Here is a 20,189-nt window from a genome sequence, read left to right as displayed (position 1 = left end):
TCAATGTTGTTCCTCTGACGATGCCTCCATCTACTTCTGATAATTCTTCTCTGACCAGCCAATATAGCCTCAGCTTCTCTTCATGCCTTTCTACACCATCCCACCCCTGCATTAACAAATCTGATATTTTACTTAGAATTGGATCTGTTTCTAACTCTTTAGTCCACAATTCCTCTTTAACCGACCCTTAGGTGATCACACACACATTTTCTTTGTGTAATTCTATATCCTCACTTTGGTTGTCACAGACTTTTTCTTTCTTTTCCCTGCTATCAATCAATTTGGGAAAGAAATGTGCAGGAAAGTTACGTGTACTAGGGATATATGGTATTTGGACCAAATATTGGGTCAAAAATAGCGGGTCACACAAATATCGAGTTTTTAACTTTGTGATACAGAAATATTGTGCTGCCGAAATATAGTTCCAAAAATATCAAATTTTTAACGTAAGTGATATTGCTTTCAAGAATATCGCTGTAAAAATATTATTTTTTAATTATCTTTATTTGTTTCAAATAATATTTTAGTTATATATGTTACATAGTGTTTGTATAATTGTTGTTAATGGGCCCAATTCACAAAAGTAATCTGAGACAAAATCCTAACTTTATGACTTTCGGTATTCACGAAAGGCATTTAGAAGTAGTAAAGTTAGGATTCCTTACTTTACTACTCCTAAATGCCTTTTGTGAATACCGAAAGTCGTAAAGTTAGGATTCACACAAATATCGAGTTTTTAAATTTGTGATACAGAAATATTGTGCTGCCGAAATATAGTTCCAAAAATATCAAATTTTTTACGTAAGTGATATTGCTTTCAAGAATATCGCTGTAAAAATATTATTTTTTAATTATCTTTATTTGTTTCAAATAATATTTCAGTTATATATGTTACATAGTGTTTGTATAATTGTTGTTAATGGGCCCAATTCACAAAAGTAATCTGAGACAAAATCCTAACTTTATGACTTTCGGTATTCACGAAAGGCATTTGGAAGTAGTAAAGTTAGGATTCCTTACTTTACTACTCCTAAATGCCTTTTGTGAATACCGAAAGTCGTAAAGTTAGGATTCACACAAATATCGAGTTTTTAAATTTGTGATACAGAAATATTGTGCTGCAGAAATATAGTTACAAAAATATCAAATTTTTAAGGTAAGTGATATTGCTTTCAAGAATATCGCTGTAAAAAATATAATTTTTTAATTATCTTTATTTGTTTTAAATAATATTTTAGTTATATATGTTACATAGTGTTTGTATAATTGTTGTTAATGGGCCCGATTCACAAAAGTAATCTGAGACAAAATCCTAACTTTATGACATTCGGTATTCACAAAAGGCATTTAGGAGTAGTAAAGTTAGCATTCCTTACTTTACTACAATGATTGATTCAGCAAACCTGTTGGTCATTTGTGGTAAATGCACAGACTGCAACTCCCAGAATACATTATGTTTATGCATCTGGGCTGGCGGCATAGTGGAAAGGGAGCAAAACACGTTGGTGCAGGCATGGTGATCCGGTGCAGGTAGGTGGTACAAATTTCTCCACAGCAAATGCCAAAGTCCGCGGCCACCTCCTTGGGTCCCCTCGGACTGCTGCAACCAATGCAACCAAGACCGCAATTGAGCGGGGGCAGTCACGCGACAGCATAGCGCCCTGACGGAGGTACAATACCTCACACCGCTCGTGTTGGCCTCGGTAGATTGGTGGTATCCGGACTTCTCGATACCTCGAGTCATGTAGACGCTGTAAACAGCATGGTGCCAGTAAAAATCCGGGACACTTGTTGTAGCAGGGCCATCTGTACTGCACCACTGGCCGGCACAGAGTATATAACGCCATATCTCTCCAACAGAAGAAATCAGAGGCCAGAGGGGAGTCCATGGAGAATGACAGCTTTATTTAACAATTCCCAGTAGCGGCGAATGTATTTCGGCGATAAGCCTTCCTCAGTGCCCAGCACTGCATGGAGCCATTCTTCATTTTTCCCAAGTCCTGCTGTTCAGTTTTAAACTAGGGGTGAGCGGATTTTGCGTATTGGCAATCCGCGGATTTGCGGATTTGCGGATTTCGAAAATACGCAAAATCCGCGGATCCTAGCGTATTTTTTTTGTTTTTGTGTTCGCACGGGTTTCTGCAAGTTCGCGAGGGTTTTATTGTACAAAACGCTCGCGAACGTGCAGAAACCCGTGCGAACACAATGTGCCTACTCATGGGTATTGCGCTCGTGAAAGTCAAGGATGCAAAGTCTATCCAGCATCACAGCTGATTTTCCACGGTAGATTTGGGAAGAAGGCACACCTGTCCAGCCTCGACGATGCTCACGATTGTTTTTGGGCTAATGAATGAGTCACTGAAATTGAGCATCAACTAGTTCGAGCGACCATGTGTGTGTTACTATGCAATCACCCCGAAGGGCGCAGGGGTCCCTTGAGTGAGCTGCTGTAATATTTTACAATGGCGCCAGCAAGCTGCCAGCGCCGTTGTAAAATAGTTACAAAGTTAGCTTGCACAGGAAGCACTTAGATAAAATAAAGCAGCACCTGCTTCGTTTTATCTAGTGGTTCCTGTGCAAGCTAACTTTGTAACTATTTTACAACGGCGCTGGCAGCTTGCTGGCGCCATTGTAAAATAGTTACATGAGTGGGGGTTCAACTTTTGAACCCGTTACGTCCGCGGATTTTTTTTCTCCGGATTTTGTGGGAAATCCCCAAAATACGCGGATTGCGGATTCCCCAAAAATCCGAAAAATCCGTGGGCGTAACGGATTTTCCGCTCATGGTTATTTTAAACTCGCATGCCCTATAATCTCCTCCCACATACAATGATTGATTCAGCACACCTGTTGGTCATTTGTGGTAAATGCACAGACTGCAACTCCCAGAATACATTATTTGTATGCATCTGGGCTGGCGGCATAGTGGAAAGGGAGCAAAACACATTAGTGCGGGCATGGTGATCCGGTGCAGGTAGGTGGTACAAATTTCTCCACAGCAAATGCCAAAGTCCGCGACTACCTCCTTGGGTCCCCTCGGATTGCTGCAACCAATGCAACCAAGACTGCAATTGAGCGGGGACCGTCACGCGACAGCATAGCGCCCTGACGGAGGTACAATACCTCACTCCGCTCGTGTTGGCCTCGGTAGATTGGTGGTCTCCGGACTTCTCGATACCTCGAGTCATGTAGACGCTGTAAACAGCATGCTGCCAGTGATAATCCGGGACACTTGTTGCAGCAGGGCCATCTGTACTGCACCCCTGGCCGGCGCAGAGTATATAACGCCACATCTTTCCAAAAGAAGAAATCAGAGGCCAGAGGGGAGTCCATGGAGAATGACAGCTTTATTTAACACTTCCCAGTGGTGGCGAATGCATTTCGGCGATAAGCCTTCCTCAGCGCCCAGCACTGCAAGGAGCCATTCCTCATTTTTCCCAAGTCCTGCTGTTCAGTTTTAAACTCGCATGCCCTATAATCTCCTCCCACATACAATGATTGATTCAGCTCACCTGTTGGTCATTTGTGGTAAATGCACAGACTGCAATTCCCAGAATACATTATGTTTATGCATCTGGGCTGGCGGCATAGTGGAAAGGGAGCAAAACACATTGGTGCGGTAATGGTGATCCGGTGCAGGTAGGTGGTACAAACTTCTCCACAGCAAATGCCAAAGTCCGTGGCCACCTCCTTCGGTCCCCTCGGACTGCTGCAACCAATGCAACCAAGACCGCAATTGAGCGGGGGCAGTCACGCGACAGCATAGCGTCCTAACAGAGGTACAATACCTCACTCCGCTCATGTTGGCCTCGGTAGATTGGTGGTCTCCGGACTTCTCGATACCTCGAGTCATGTAGATGCTGTAAACAGCATGGTGCCAGTAAAAATCCGGGACACTTGTTGTAGCAGGGCCATCTGTACTGCACCCCTGGCCGGCGCAGAGTATATAACGACACATCTCTCCAACAAAAGAAATCTCCAACAGAAGAAATCATATATATATATTTGTACTAATAATTTTATATTTTTGTTTAATTAATACATGTATTAAACTTTGGTATGTGTTTGAAGTGAAGGACCTTCCCTATTGCTGCACAGACTGGAGTAGGAATATTAAATTTGACCCCTCCTGAGTCCAACGCTTTCTCTAATGTTGCACCTACTGGAGTGAGAATGGTAAATTTGACCTCTTCTTAGTCCAACGCTTTCCCTACTTTTGCACCGACTGGAGTGGGAACAGTCCATTTTACTCCTCCTGAGTCCAATGCGTTCCCCACTGTTGCACCCGCTGGAGTGCGAATAGTACATTTTACCCCTCCTGATTCCAACAATTTCCCTACTGATGCACACACTGCAGTAGGAATAGTAATAGTTATCCCTCCTTAGTCCAACACTTTGCCTACTGTAGCACAGACTGGAGTGGGAATAGTGTATTTATTATTTCTAGAATTTAACACTTTTGTCAATATTGTTTAAATATATACTAATATTATGTTTTTGTGTATTTAATTATATATTTTTTAGATAGACATTTTTGTAATTTTTAAGCTATTTTAGTAAAACGTATGTTTTACTTTTTTATTTAGAATTAATAAACTGTTTTTTTTTTTTTTTTCTTTTGTATATGCTTGTGCGTGTGTGTATATATATATATACAGGTTGGTGAGCGAGCACGAGGTGAGGGGGCAGAGCGGGTCTCCACCAATTAGGAAGTGGTTGGACATATAACATCCTGATGATTTCAAGTCTCCTGACATTTAGGCATCCGAAGAAGGCCAGACCAGGCCGAAATGCATCATGCCGCTTACTCCTATAAAGGTGGTTCTTAGCAGTCCCCCGTGTAGCCTCTGCTCTTTTCCTGTGGAGAGAGTGTGTTTGGATATATATATATATATGTATGTATATATATGTTAAACAAATGTCTCAAAGCTTTTAAAGACGCACTCGACGGACGATGAAACCTCCGGTTTATTTTACAGAAGCCAGCAGTGTTCACTCCGACCTTTACAATTCAAATGGCCTGACGCGTTTCGAGGCAGTGAGCCTCTTATTCATAGGCAGCTTGACACAAGCTCTGGATGCTCTGATTGGTTGATTGTCTCATGCAGGACCCCCAGTGGGCCGGACTCAGTGTGCTTTTTGATGAAGCATGTTGGGACTTGTGGCTCCCTTTAATCCGAGCAACATTGTCTCCTTTAGTAGGTTCCATCGCAGAGCCATTTAATTAGCTATTGTTGACCTCCATGGGCTGGCGGATTGATTAGTGGCAATTACTTCCCATCATCTTTGCTGGATTCGGCATGGGCATAGTTCCCACCGACAGCCTCGCTTGTTCCACAATGGTGCAGTCTTTCACCGCAGGGCAGCCGTGTGAAATATGTGTTAAACAAATGCCCGAAAGTAATTGCACCCTCGAAGACAGATTTAAGGAAGGTGAGTGATCCTACTGAAGTGAGACCCTAATTTGGGTTCTTGGGCGCCAAATTATTCTCATTAAAATGCGATTGAAATGAGATAATGGTGATGTGCCCCTCACACTCACACCAGTTTGTATCTGCTTGTGCATGGCATCAATCATGCTCACAACAGTTCATAGCTGCTTGTGAGATTGATTCTCAAGTTGAGTGTTCACCCCCAGTGAGAAAGGAACGTAAAGGTGGGTGAATTCTCATGCTCAGCGCACACCCCTCGTGCTCACAACATTTTTTGTTGTATGTATGCAGCATCAAACATGTTCACAAATGTTTGAAGTCGCTTAAGGTTTGCGGTACACTGGGAGGGGATCGCTCATGTACAATGCACACCCTCATCAGAAAGCCACAGGACCCTTCACACTGATGTTGAGAGCTGAGAGTTGACGCTCTATCAAAATATCAACATGTTCAATGGAGGTCAAAATCACCACATCCCTCTGGCACACAGCTTTCTCCCAAGTCAATAACTCGAGCGGTGAACAGGGGTCATGTCGGGATGACCGTTAAGTCCCCACAGTGACCGCCACCAGTAGCCACTTACTTGCTGCTCAGGCTCACAGCCATCGACCATCTGCAAATGTGTTCACTGCCTACCAGAGTCCGTTTGACACAACGATCCTGGACTCAGTCATGTATTGTATTGTATTGTAGTATTGTAGCATACTTGTATAGCGCAACCTGTCACCACCAAGGGCATCCTGGCGCTTTGACCCATGATCCAGCGGAAACAGTGGCTCAACCCATCCTGGGAAAAAGATGGGTTTTCAGAGCCTTTCTGAAGGCCAGAAGATCTTCAATGCTTCTCAAGGATATTGGCAGAGAGTTCCAAAGTTTGGCCGCCGCTACTCTGAACGAGCGGCCACCCATTCTCACTCTCTGGAAGCGCGGAACTATCAGTAGCCTGGACGCCGAGGAGCGTAAGGCTCGAGGTGGACAATACCAGGCAAACATTCGTCGCAGAGGAATAGGGCCCAGGCCATGAATAGCCCTGAACACAATACAAGCTGCTTTATAGCGGACCCGCAGATGAACCGGCAGCCAATGGAGTTCTCGCAGCGCTACCGTAGAAGAACTATGATAAGGGCGAGAAAGGGCGAGTTTGGCAGCGATGTTCTGCACCCTTTGCAGCTTGCCCAGAAGTGTTACCGGGGCCTCCAGAAGCAGTGCGTTACAGTAGTCAAGTCGACTTAGGATGGTACAACGCACTACTTCTGGCCCGGCCTGCTCCGGGAGAAGGGGTAAGACCTTGCGCAGCATACGGATAAGCATCATACATGTGGAGGTGGTCTTGTTTACATGTAGATCTAGCTGCAGGTTGGGCCCAAAAATAACGCCCAAGTTGCGCGCAGATTGTGCGGCTGACACCGTCTCAGAGAAGGACGGAGGCCAAAAATCGGCCGGCAGATCGCGAGGAACTCGGTCTGTAGAGCAGTGTAAAACCTCCGTCTTGGTACCGTTGAACTGTAATGAGTTCAGACGGAGCCATTCTGCTGTCGCCTGCATGCACCGGTGGAAAGTCTCCAATGTGACTGCATCCTGACCCTCCAGAGAAAAGACCAGCTGGGTATCATCCGCATAGTTGAATGCGGAGATACCAAAGGATTTAATGATCTGGACTAGAGGGCGGAGGTAGATATTAAAAAGTATTGGGCTGATGGCAGAGCCCTGGGGAACACCTTGTCCCACTCTCCGCTCCTCTGAGCTGAAGGGGGGTAGCGAGACCCTTTGCTGACGGCAGTCCAGATAGGAGATTAACCAATCCCTAGCTCTGTCTGTAACCCCGCATTCTTCCAGCCTAGAGATCAAGGTGGGATGACTGACCGTGTCGAACGCGGCCGACATGTCGAGCAGCACCAAAAATGCTGCCCGACCACTGTCGACTCGCGCCCGCAGATTGTCTAGCACGGTCACCAGCGCAGATTCCGTCCCGTGCGCAGGGCGAAAACCAAATTGCATCTCATCCAACCAGGTGATCCCTTCAACGAAGCCGGACAGGGTGCGGGTAACCAATTTTTCCATGATTTTCACCGGAAAAGGGAGCAGGGAGATCGGCCGGTAGTTGGATAGGCATGCAGGGTCGAGCGTGGGTTTTTTTAGAAGTGGGGATACCACTGCCTTCTTCCAGCAACTTGGTACAATGGCTGTCTCAAATGACTGGCAGCAGATGGAATGCAAGGGCTGGAAGAGATCCTCTTGAAACACCTTCCAGAGTTTTGGAGGAAGAGGATCCAAAGGCGAACCCGAAGTAACCATGTGACCAGAGTACTTCCCTAAATATCCTTCAGTTTGCGAGAGTGGTCTTTCTCTGTTTTCCTGCTGCATAAAGAGTGTGTTGTGGTGTACCTGGACGTATCCCGTCCATATTGTCAATACAAGATAAGAGGGTTACTGAATAAACAGACCAGAGAGTGGAGAGAAGCATTAGGTTTATTCCATACACCTCAGGCACAGCATACCAACTGCCAATTTTGGAGCACGCAGGCTTCTCACTATACATTCTAGAAGTTTGTAAGCACAAGGTTCCACTGTTCTTGTCTATTCTACAATGTTCTGGTATTTTTTACAGTGCAAGTGACATGGGTGATGGACAAATACAACACATTACCTCAGAGAATCTGCTTCTGTGGTCTGAACCGACCAGAATTAACCAATTTCCTGGGTTTTCTAGTATGGAGACTATCATTCGCAAATGACACCACCTCCGCTGACAGTGAAATAAATTGTGCCTTGGTTTTTCCTGCCTACTTGCTATTGGTATTGCATATGAACACAAGCAAAATTCCTTAATCTTGGGGCCAGCTGGTACTGGGTCTTGGTAACCCCAAAGTGTGCAGCCAGCAGAAAGCCATGAGCCAGGCCTAGCAAAAACCCTTGGTAAAGCTAAAGCTCTACCAAACTTCTATTAGCCCTTTGTTGAGGGTTCTCTGTCTTGCTGAATATCATTCTCCCAGTGCACTTTCGACATGTCTGGTGGGTAACCATGTTTCAGGTTTGCCATCTGTTATCAAAGATTTTTGAGAATCGGACACTTATGTTGCACCCTGTACAAATCTGCATTACTGTGGCCTTCAGTGGCCTTTAATGTTGGCAGTTCGTACACCGCAGGTCACAGGTATTAGCTTCCCTCAAAATTAGTGCCCTCACTAACACCATAATGGTCTTCTGGATTTGTGTGAAAATCTGACACAGATAAGTGAAGTTAGTGTGGTCCCTAAAGTATCATGAGTGTATAGTCACTTATGAGAAGCAGTATCATGCAGTATAGTAAACAAATGTCTTGTGCCTTTTTCACATCCTGCCTCTCCAGCATAGCTGCTCTTGGCTGGTAGTAGTCTGTCCTCCAGATGGGCTGCAGTGATTGAGTCTGCTATGTCATTGCTTGGGTGCTGCAAAGTGCCAAGAACGTTGAATGTGTAACCCCCTTCTATTCTGCCACTACTACTATATAATCAGAGCGTGTGTGTAGAATAACGGATGCAAAATCATGAGAGCGCTTGGTAGCAAGTCATTAATGTATTAATGCACTTTGCAAACAAGAACAAATCTAATACATAGGCATTTTGACTTTACAGAATTGCTTTAGAATAAACCGTACTAAATCAAAGGGGAAGGATATATACATTCAAATACTTCCTATGAGCAGGGCCGGACTGAAAACCCAAGGCAGCCTTGGCAATTTTGCAGACCAGCCCTCCTGCTGCTTTTGGTATTGGGGTCAGATATAGCAGCACCGCTGCAGAACCGGCCCTCAGTAACAAAAACAGCCCCCACGGCTGCAAATGTGGTCCCCACCGTTCCAGCCTCCCGGAAAAACGCCCAATGCCCGCTACAGGGAGTTCGGCTCTGCCTATGAGGTTCCAACTTCTGCCAAAGACTTTTCCCGTAGAACTCAACGTACAGAAGTCTAACAGCCACTCTACACCCCCTTTCCTACAAAGAAAACACCATGTACAGCGCCCTCTAAAGACTTGGGGGCATATCAACAAGCGGCAGCGATAATTATCGCTGACCGCTGTTAGCATGAGAAAATCAATCCCCGCTACCCCTGGCGATAATCTCTATGTTAGCGTTGTATTAACAACGCTTAACGACATGGAGATAAAAATCCCAGCAATAGCGCAGATTATCGCCGTTTTCAATGGAATATCGCTGGTTTTCCAGCGATATTCCATTGAAAGTGGCGATAACCTTGTTGATAGGGCAGGGTAATTTTAGCCATATAATCCACCTTCCATTGGATTACATGGCTAAGTCAGGTCACAAGCAGAAGTTAGGAAAGTAGCGTTAATTGTGGTTAGCGCTACTTTTCCTAATGCTCTGCTTGTTAGCGTGCAGCTTGATAATAGGAGAAATGTCGCTTAGAGACATTTCTCCTATTATTTTGCTCTGGAACGCCCACTTTGCATCTCTTTAGAGATGCAAAGGTGGGCGTTGTTGAAAGGCTCACTAAATCAGCAAAATACACAATAGCGTGTCTTTGCTGATAAGGCGATGAAATTATCGCCGCTTTTCGGCCGAAAACGGCGATAATTTCATATCGCCTCCTTGATAATATGCCCCACGGATTTCAGGGCTCGAACAAGGCTGAATGAGATACTTCGGAAGGAGCGATATATGATTGAATGTACCCAGAACGATACCCCTACCCTCCTTTTTTATGTCCACTAACCTACCACTTTTTATTCTCCCCCTTCCCACAACTTAACATGGATGCAACTATATCAATATACCTTAACTATCATGCAGCCCTTGGATACAACTTTCTTGATTTGGTGCACCTGGAAGAGGCTGAAGGGGACACAACAACACTAAATGTATTATATCACAAGTAAACAAATAAAATACAATCATCCTGTTCATTGTGTTTGTGTACAAACACCCCTTGCATAGTAACATTTAAATTTCCCAATTTGAATATGCATAAACAAGTCAGCCATTGGACATTGCAACAGCGATCGATCATAGTTACATTCAACCAATGCAGATGCTATTGACAAAAAGATAGAATAAGATCCACGGAGAAAGTGAACATTTCAAATTAACTTCTGATTCATAGATAAACTGCTGGAAAGTCTAGTGTTTGTATCCAGAGGGTCTATAAGGTAAAGAGTGTAGTACTAAAACGTATTTATAAGTTGTGAAATATATATACATTTCTGTATGCTGAGTGCAGCATAAATAAAACCATTTGAATGAAATGTGTCCTATTTTTTTTCTTCTGCTCCCTTGGTTGTGTGGCATAACTCCTGTACACATAATTGAAGCATTGTTGAAATTGAGCGAACCCATGTTTCACCGGTATGGTCTGTTATGTGCCTGGAGCTTTCTTAAGGCTGGAAGATTAATGATAATACTAACATAAGTAAATAGGTTTCCAATAATAGTTCAATTGTAATGATGCACCTTACTCAGTGATGTAGGCACCTAGGGTAGGACAGGAGTGAAGCACACAACTGAACAAGAGAAAGGGAAGAAAATGGTGAATAGCGTATAGTAACTACATTGGTTAGTGGTATCTATCCATACTTACGTCCATACTTACATCTCTAACAATATCAACATAGAAGATTGTAAATTCGATACCAACATGGCTATACAGACATTCAGAACCATATAGTAATTTAGTACAAGGTTAATAATTCACTATGCTATTGGAAGGCTTATATAGTGAGAGTCTGAGTAGACATTGCATTTTAATGTAGATTGTGTGGTCCTAAATATTCTGGTGGATGTGTCTGATTCTCCTGTCTATGTCACACAGGTTATTCTGAATGCCATACTTGAACGTATTCAGTCTACTGATCTCAGCGGCCATCAGGATGTTTCAAGCAGCAAGAAGGATAGCGAGCTATCAGAGCCTGTTGACCGTGTTGAAGACAACCATCCTGACAGCCAGAACAGCAATGGTAGCCCTGAAACCTTGCCTAACCACAGCAGAGAAGACAGCCATCAATACTCCCACACCAGCAATGAGCGCCTTGACTCACAGCCTGATCATAGTGGAGACGAAGACAGTCATCAAGACACTCACACCAGCAATGAAAGCTCTGAAACTGAGCCTCATCACATCGAGAAAGAAGAGAGCAATCAAGACAGCCATGCTAGTAACAAACGCCTTGACCACAGTGAGGAAGTGAACAGCCAGCCTGACCACAATGGAGAAGAAGACAACCATCAATATACCCACACCAGCAATGAGAGCCCTGAAACCCAGACTGACCACAATGGGGAAGAAGAAGGCCACCAGTATGGCCACACCAGCAATGAGACCGCTGAACTCCAGCCTGAATACAGTGAGGAAGAAGACAGCCATCAAGACACTCACAGCAACAATGAGAGCACTGAACTACAGCCTGAATACACTGGGGAAGACAACCATCCTGACAGTCACATCATCAATGGTAGCCCTGAAACTCAGCCTAACCACAGCAGAGAAGACAGCTATCAATACAACCACACCAGCAATGAGAGCCTTGACTCACAGCCTGATCATAGTGGAGACGAAGACAGTCATGAAGACACTCACACCAGCAATGAAAGCTCTGAAACTGAGCCTCATCACATCGAGAAAGAAGAGAGCAATCAAGACGCCCATGCTAGTTACAAACGCCTTGACCACAGTGAGGAAGTGAACAGCCAGCCTGGCCACAATGGGGAAGAAGACAGCCGTCAAGATACCCACACCAGCAATGAGAGCCCTGAACTACAGCCTGAATACACTGGGGAAGACAACCATCCTGACAGCCAGAACAGCAATGGTAGCCCTGAAACCTTGCCTAACCATAGCAGAGAAGACAGCTATCAATACAACCACACCAGCAATGAGAGCCTTGACTCACAGCCTGATCATAGTGGAGACGAAGACAGTCATGAAGACACTCACACCAGCAATGAAAGCTCTGAAACTGAGCCTCATCACATCGAGAAAGAAGAGAGCAATCAAGACGCCCATGCTAGTTACAAACGCCTTGACCACAGTGAGGAAGTGAACAGCCAGCCTGGCCACAATGGGGAAGAAGACAGCCGTCAAGATACCCACACCAGCAATGAGAGCCCTGAACTACAGCCTGAATACAGTGGGGAAGAAGACAGCCATCCTGACAGCCACATCAGCAATGGTAGCCCTGAAACCCAGCCTAACCATAGCAGAGAAGACAGCTATCAATACAACCACACCAGCAACGAGAGCCTTGATTCACAGCCTGATCATAGTGGAGACGAAGACAGTCATCAAGACACTCACACCAGCAATGAAAGCTCTGAAACTGAGCCTCATCACATCGAGAAAGAAGAGAGCCAACAAGACACCCACGCTAGCAATGAGAGCCCTGAAACCCAGACTGACGACAATGGGGATGAAGAAGGCCACCAGTATGGCCACACCAGCAATGAGACCCCTGAACTCCAGCCTGAATACAGCGAGGAAGAAGACAGCCGTCAAGACACTCACAGCAACAATTAAAGCCTTGAGCACAATGTGAAAGAGAGCCATCCATCCAGCTACACTAGAATAAAGAGCCCTAAATCCCAGCCTGACCACAAAGAAGAACAATACTGCCACTCAAGTAGTGGGATCCTTGAGACCAACCAAGAATATATCATAATCTATACCTGCAAGACCCACAACTGCAAATATGAACTATTCTCCTCATTGTGTTGAGATGAAGAATATATGTAAAAATAAACTTTTAATTAATTTCAATACACTTTGAAATCAGTTATCTCTTATGTTGTTGGCATATGCAGTGTGCGATTAAATTGCGTATTGTGTAGTCATGTTTATTTAATAAAAAGAGAACCGTAGACATCTGTAGTAATTGAATATATCATGACAGTAGAACAGAAAACAAAACGTAAAAGAGGGTCTAAGGGGAAAATCTTTAAAGACCAGCTTGCATCCTATCCCCCAATCTAACTATCAACAAACACACAGGGGATGATAAGGGTCTAGGAAGAACTACAATTATCTGTACACTCAGATGTAGTGTGGTAGGGTGGTCAATGTGAGGAGAGAGAAAGAGAAACAGCAAAGAGTATGTGAAGTAAGAAAAATGAGAAGAAAAATACCCATCAGCCCACCCATTGGCGGAATCTCATCATCTGGGTTTTTGTTGGAAACTGGTATCTACTAGGTACCTCTCTGAACGTACGTAGAGGAATGCTAGTATTTGATCCACCAGTGAGAGAAAGCCAACAGGGTATGTTGGTGGGTTGAAGGGGAGGAAGTTGCAGTGCTCACAGAGAGTAGGGTGGTGAAAAAGTGATTTTAAGATTGCCTGTTATGGTGCCAAAGATAAGACTTTATTAGGGGGGTCATCATAACGGCAAGATTAAAAGCAGAGTGATGATAGTGTGTCAAACAAATACTACTATCAGCTGTGGAAATTATATGGTCAACATGTTTCAGCCTAAAAAGGCTTTCTTCAGGACCTGTAAATATTGCACTACTGCAACAGTGAAGATAAACTATAATGAGTCAAGACCTACCGGTAGTGGATTACTATATGGCAGTCTCACATCATGGTGAAGAAGAATCTCTCCTATAACAAAAGACAAGTACAGCAAAACAGATATAGTAGATTGGAAACATCAATATAAATATGCATGTGTACATCCACATTCAACATTCTTGTGAAAGAAACTCACCCATAAATTGTATGGAGATAGCCTCACCTCGCCTGGCACTCGCTCAGGTCAAAGAGGCCCCGCTCGGAGGAAATGGGGAGGGAAAACAAGTATATTTGTAATTGCAAACATTTAACATGTGTTAAGATTCCCTCAATTGTGCCATTTCTAAAGTAATCCCTCTGGAGGGGGTGAACAGAAGGAAAGATGGCAACTTCAGAATGCCATAGCTTGGTGGTCTCGTGGTCATATGTGGGACCCGATGTTTGTAAATAGAATGACGAAAAACAGAACTATGTCTTTTTAGCGTGTTAAACGATGTGGCTCTACATCAATATTGCTGACAGAGTATAGAGATGTAGATTATACCCCGAAGGTTGGGCGACTAATGTCACTCTCAGAGCGTCGGGGTAAAAGGGGGGGATTGCGTGTCTCCAATGGATGAAAGAGATGGCTCCCAAAGTCAAATGCACGTGATGCAAAGCGGTAAAGGAGCCACTATGGAGCCACTATCATACAATCCTGCTAAGAAAGCATATTAACGAGAAACAGTCACCCACCTGTCCGTCGGTGCCTCCGGCTGCCTTCTGAGCCGAGGTGACGGACATAGCGACCTGGTTTGGTTTTTGTTAGAGGTGTGCGGACCAGAGGGGAAACACAACGAAGCACCTCCTCCTGTCTGGTGATAGGTTCTTTCAGTTAAACCGGAAACCGGAAGCAAACGGTAGACCGGAAACAATTCAGAGTGAGATTCACACGTAAAAACTTCTTTACGGCCTGGTTTGGTTTTAATTAGAGGTGTGCGGACCGGAGGGGAAACACAACGAAGCACCTCCTCCTGTCCGGTGATAGGTTCTTTCAGTTAAACCGGAAACCGGAAACAAACGGTAGACCGGAAACAATTCAAAGTAAGATTCACACGTAAACACTTCTTTACTCATTGGTCGCTTCTCTAGCACCTCTTCGCTGATTTGTCGCTACTCCAGCGAACCCATATTCATTGTAAACAATAGGCACCGACGGGCAGGTGGGTGACTGTTTCTCGTTAATATGCTTTCTTAGCAGGATTGTATGATAGTGGCTCCATAGTGGCTCCTTTACCGCTTTGCATCACGTGCATTTGACTTTGGGAGCCATCTCTTTCATCCATTGGAGACACGCAATACCCCCCTTTTACCCCGACGCTCTGAGAGTGACATTAGTCGCCCGACCTTCGGGGTATAATCTCCATCTCTATACTCTGTCAGCAATATTGATGTAGAGCCACATCGTTTAACACAATAAAAAGACATAGTTCTGTTCTTCGTCATTCTATTTACAAACATCGGGTCCCACATATGACCACGAGACCACCAAGCTATGGCATTCTGAAGTCGCCATCTTTCCTTCTGTTCACCCCCTCCAGAGGGATTACTTTAGAAATGGCACAATTGAGGGAATCTTAACACATGTTAAATGTTTGCAATTACAAATATACTTGTTTTCCCTCCCCATTTCCTCAGAGCGGGGCCTCTTTGACCTGAGCGAGTGCCAGGCGAGGTGAGGCTATCTCCATACAATTTATGGGTGAGTTTCTTTCACAAGAATGTTGAATGTGGATGTACACATGCATATTTATATTGATGTTTCCAATCTACTATATCTGTTTTGCTGTACTTGTCTTTTGTTATAGGAGAGATTCTTCTTCACCATGATGTGAGACTACCATATAGTAATCCACTACAGGTAGGTCTTGACTCATTATAGTTTATCTTCACTGTTGCAGTAGTGCAATATTTACAGGTCCTGAAGAAAGCCTTTTTAGGCTGAAACATGTTGACCATATAATTTCCACAACTGATAGTAGTATTTGTTTGACACACTATCATCACTCTGCTTTTAATCTTGCCGTTATGGTGACCCCCCTAATAAAGTCTTATCTTTGGCACCATAACAGGCAATCTTAAATATCACTTTTTCACCACCCTACTCTCTGTGAGCACTGCAACTTCCTCCCCTTCAACCCACCAACATACCCTGTTGGCTTTCTCTCACTGGTGGATCAAATACTAGCATTCCTCTACGTACGTTCAGAGAGGTACCTAGTAGATACCAGTTTCCAACAAAAAACCAGAAGATGAGATTCCGCCAATGGGTGGGCTGATGGGTATTTTTCTTCTCATTTTTCATACTTCACATACTCTTTGCTGTTTCTCTTTCTCTCTCCTCACATTGACCACCCTACCACACTACATCTGAGTGTACAGATAATTGTAGTTCTTCCTAGACCCTTAGCATCCCCTGTGTGTTTGTTTATATCATGACAGTTCCAGAGATGTATCCAAAGGATCCGCTCAAGTGGTGTTCAGCAAAATAAATGAAAACATCTAAATACAGCATGCAAAAGTAAGGGGCCTTGCACAGCTGGCCCTTTGCTATGTTTGGGTTCATGTTTGAATTTGGGCAGTTACAAGAATTATAAAACATTATGAGCTTATTTTTGCAAGAAAAGTTTGGTTACCAATAAAGCAGTTCTAGGCAACTAACCTCAGAACTTCTCTGCCTCGCTCTTTATTTTCAAACTATGTGAACCTTTACGAGAAGTCTGGTTGCTTCCTTCCTTGCTGGTGGACCAGTGTCTGATGACCTGGTAGTCTGGGCAACAGTGGCGTAGCGTTGGTTGCCAGCTCCTGTGGCAAAATTCTAAAAGAATGTATTGCTCCCCCTAACCCGTAAGCCATTAGCTCAGGAAATGCTAACGGTCCACTGGTTAAGGGATGCAATACTTTCTTTTAAAATTTTACTACTGAAGAATTTTGCTCCTGGGCAACTGCCCATGTGGACCCCCGCCCCCTGGCTACGCCGTTGCTGGGCCGCAGTCAAGGCACCCGCATTAGAAAGATGCAGATCTGCTGTTTCTATACTAGTGTAACAGCATTAGCTAGAGCAAATGGAACCACCTGCTCGCAGCCTGAGTCTGAATGATTCTCAGAAATTTGTGATGACCTGTAGAAAATCTTTGTGTAGAAAGCTTAGTATCCAAGCAGATGTCAAACCAGAATTATGTTACACATCCTTATTTATAATTACTCAGAGATTCCAAGTGTGGAAAGTATTTTAAAATTCACCTAGGGGGGTGAAGGTAAAGTTAGGTAAAGTTTATATGTACATCACCCTTAGACCGGAGAAGTTCTTTCTGATCAGCCCTCTGGTCAATGGCTCCTCTCAACAGTCAGGGGCAGAGTTTTCACCCTAAACACACACATCATTGATTCCATTACAGTTCACTAGCTTACAGCAGAGCTACATAGAAAAACTAAGTCAAGACGCTACAGCTCCAATGGAGCATCACACATGGATGACAGCATGGGTTACAATGGGGACAATTACAACACTAGACCCATTGCAAATGCACACCATACTCAAACGGAAGCCATAAACGCAGGCGCCATATAACCTTCACCCACGAAGGTTACCATAAATAGCATTTTTCCTATGCTTCCTACCTATGAACGAAGTATCAAATAGTCATATTCCTCGCAAACACATGACACATCAAGCAATGGGTTTCCTCACAAGCCTCAAACAATTACTGGCTCTTGCTTCCCCACCAAAAGGATATTCTCTTCCTCTGTAAAGGGTTAGCACCCTAGTAAAAGCACAACAAATGAAATGTACCAATGGGTATTTAACATCTGTCCAATCGCCCAAAACAATCACAGGCTCTTGGTTCCCAACACAGTGGCATACATTTATTATAAAAAGAATTGCATGCTGCTTAAGGCACAACATGCACCAAAGGGTTCCTTTCAACCCCCAACAAAATAAAGAGTATTGGCTCCCCCAAAAATGGATCACATTTCTACCAACAAACCAGCATACATATCTCAAAGGGCTCAACCACTGGGAACACATATTGCTACACAGGAGTACTCACTTCTAAAATGGATGCATTGACCACCACACAGTGCTGTAATCTATCCTCATGGTGGATTCCACACTCTAGTGTGTAGCAGATTACCGTGGTCATGTAATCCTACCTCACAGTGGCACGAAACACTCAAGACTCAACAGCAGTGCGTTGCACACATTCATAATGACCCTCCTCTCCAGACACAGATACCCACTTGAGAAAGACGCAGCAAAAGCAAAGCAAATGACGCAGGATTAACTCACCATGCCACACACAAAATGTGCAAAAAAGTGCCCAATAAAGTATAGCTAGCTCCTTGGGTAGTCTTGCCCAGTGATCGACTAGAGTACTCCTTGCTATCATGGAAAAGCTCCCACATTTCTAGCTCACTGGACACTTTCACTCAAACGTGTACTCATGTATAGAATCACATATAGGTAACCTCCTGCATTAAGTATCTCAGCCATTCACAAGCATACAAAGTCAGACTCTCCAATGGTATTGCACCAACTACTGCCGACATCAAACCCCACAGCTTCTTGCACTCTAAAAGGCACTAGAACTTTCTTATGATAAATAAACACATACACCTGGGGCCAGATTTATCAAAGTGTTGTGTTGCCTTTGCGCCATGCAAGGTAATGCAAGGGAAACGCAACACTAGAGTCAGATTTACCAAGCCACACAAGGCTACCTTGTGTGGCCCTGCAGTGCTTGGTAAATCTGGAGTAAAGCAAGGCAAGGCACGTTGCTGCTTTGAATTACCCTGCTCAGGGAGGCATTCCATGGGTGGAGCATGGGTGTTCCCACACATCTACACATGGATTCTGGCACATTCCTAGATTGACCATAAGTTGTGGACCTGGGAATGCATCAAAATGCTATGCTTTTCCAGGGGAGGTGTAACAAGGAGAAAAAGCCTCTGATTATTGTTTTTGTGTGGGAAGGCATTCCTTTCTGCGCAAAAACAATTATGCCTGCTATGCAGGCACCTTTGCACCATGGTGCAAGTTTGTCTGCATTGGTGCTACACTGCCAAAAGTGTGTTAGCACAAGGAGAGGACAGGAATGCACCATATGATGTTAAAGATGATGTATTCTTGCCCTCTCCATTTCACGCAGCACAACATGGCGTCTTCCTCTGTTATTTAACATATTGATCAATCTGCCCTATGTACTCTATTATCCCTTTTACACTCAGGCACTTAAACAAAACACTAAGAAGGCGACAAATAATCACGAACTGCAACAAACATCACAAATGCTTTTCAATTTCTGTTTAGCTTTGGAGATCAGTGGACTGCATTTTGTGGACACAGCACTAATAGGTCCTCTGGAACATAAGAAATCAGACACCTTCAGTCAGAAGTTTTTTTCTGTGCTTCTACATTCATACTCTACATTCCAAATATAGCTGAGCATATATTATTGCCACTTAAATACATTTAGCAGTTTAAACTGTCACACCTGCTCTACATATCATCAGAACATCCCTGCGCACTCAGGGCTGTAGCTTGGTTAGTAAGATTGAGTGAGGTGTAAACTTCAGATTTCCCAACAATCACTCTGGCACATAATGTTAAAATACATTATATGACAAGCAAGGTGCACAAGAGGGTCTTAAGGGGCAGTGGAAAAGGAGAAGAATGCGTTCTGGTAAGGGCACTTAGGGCCAGATGTAGGTAATTCTAATTTACCGATTCTTAAATACCGAATTTGACCGATTCGGTATTTATGAATCGGTAAATTAGAAGGACTGAGATGTAGGTAAATTTCTTATTTGAATTACCGAATCTGTAAAAATCGGTATTTACCGAATCGGTAAATACCGATTCAATATTGCCCATTGATTCCTATGGGCCTTGAAGCCCATAGGAATCAATGGGCAATACCGATTCGGTATTTACCGATTCGGTAAATACCGAATCCTGCAAGGGTGCAGGGGGTGTCACTTTGACACCCTCTAGCACCCCAAGTACAGGCGCGTGTAACATGTGGCACACATACATGCCCTAAGGGTATGTCTGTGTGTCACATTGCACAGGTGTGCATGCACAGATGTGCATGCACACCTGAATTCGGTACTTTACCACCCAATAGGATTGGGTGGTAAAATACCGACTCTTAAGGGCCTGTGGCACTCTTTGAAGTGCCACCTACATCTCATTTACAGAATCAGTAAATTTACCGATTCGGTA

The 20,189-nt window shown here is 44.0% G+C and overlaps 1 protein-coding gene across 1 annotated transcript in view; it reads left to right on the top strand.

Moving 5' to 3' along the window:
- The window catches only part of LOC144818579 (uncharacterized), a 41,341-nt gene extending 28,064 nt beyond the window's left edge, over window positions 1-13,277 (top strand). The window contains exon 4 of the mRNA XM_078676119.1: window positions 11,236-13,277. Within this exon, the coding sequence (XP_078532245.1) occupies window positions 11,236-12,936 (1,701 nt within the window). The 3' untranslated portion in view covers window positions 12,937-13,277. The remainder of the gene's footprint in view (window positions 1-11,235) is intronic.
- The last annotated feature ends 6,912 nt before the right edge of the window (window positions 13,278-20,189 follow it).

Source organism: Lissotriton helveticus, chromosome 2_1, assembly GCF_964261635.1.
Source record: "Lissotriton helveticus chromosome 2_1, aLisHel1.1, whole genome shotgun sequence".
NCBI classification, from domain to species: Eukaryota; Metazoa; Chordata; class Amphibia; order Caudata; family Salamandridae; genus Lissotriton; species Lissotriton helveticus.
This window is presented reverse-complemented; position numbering and strand designations above follow the sequence as displayed.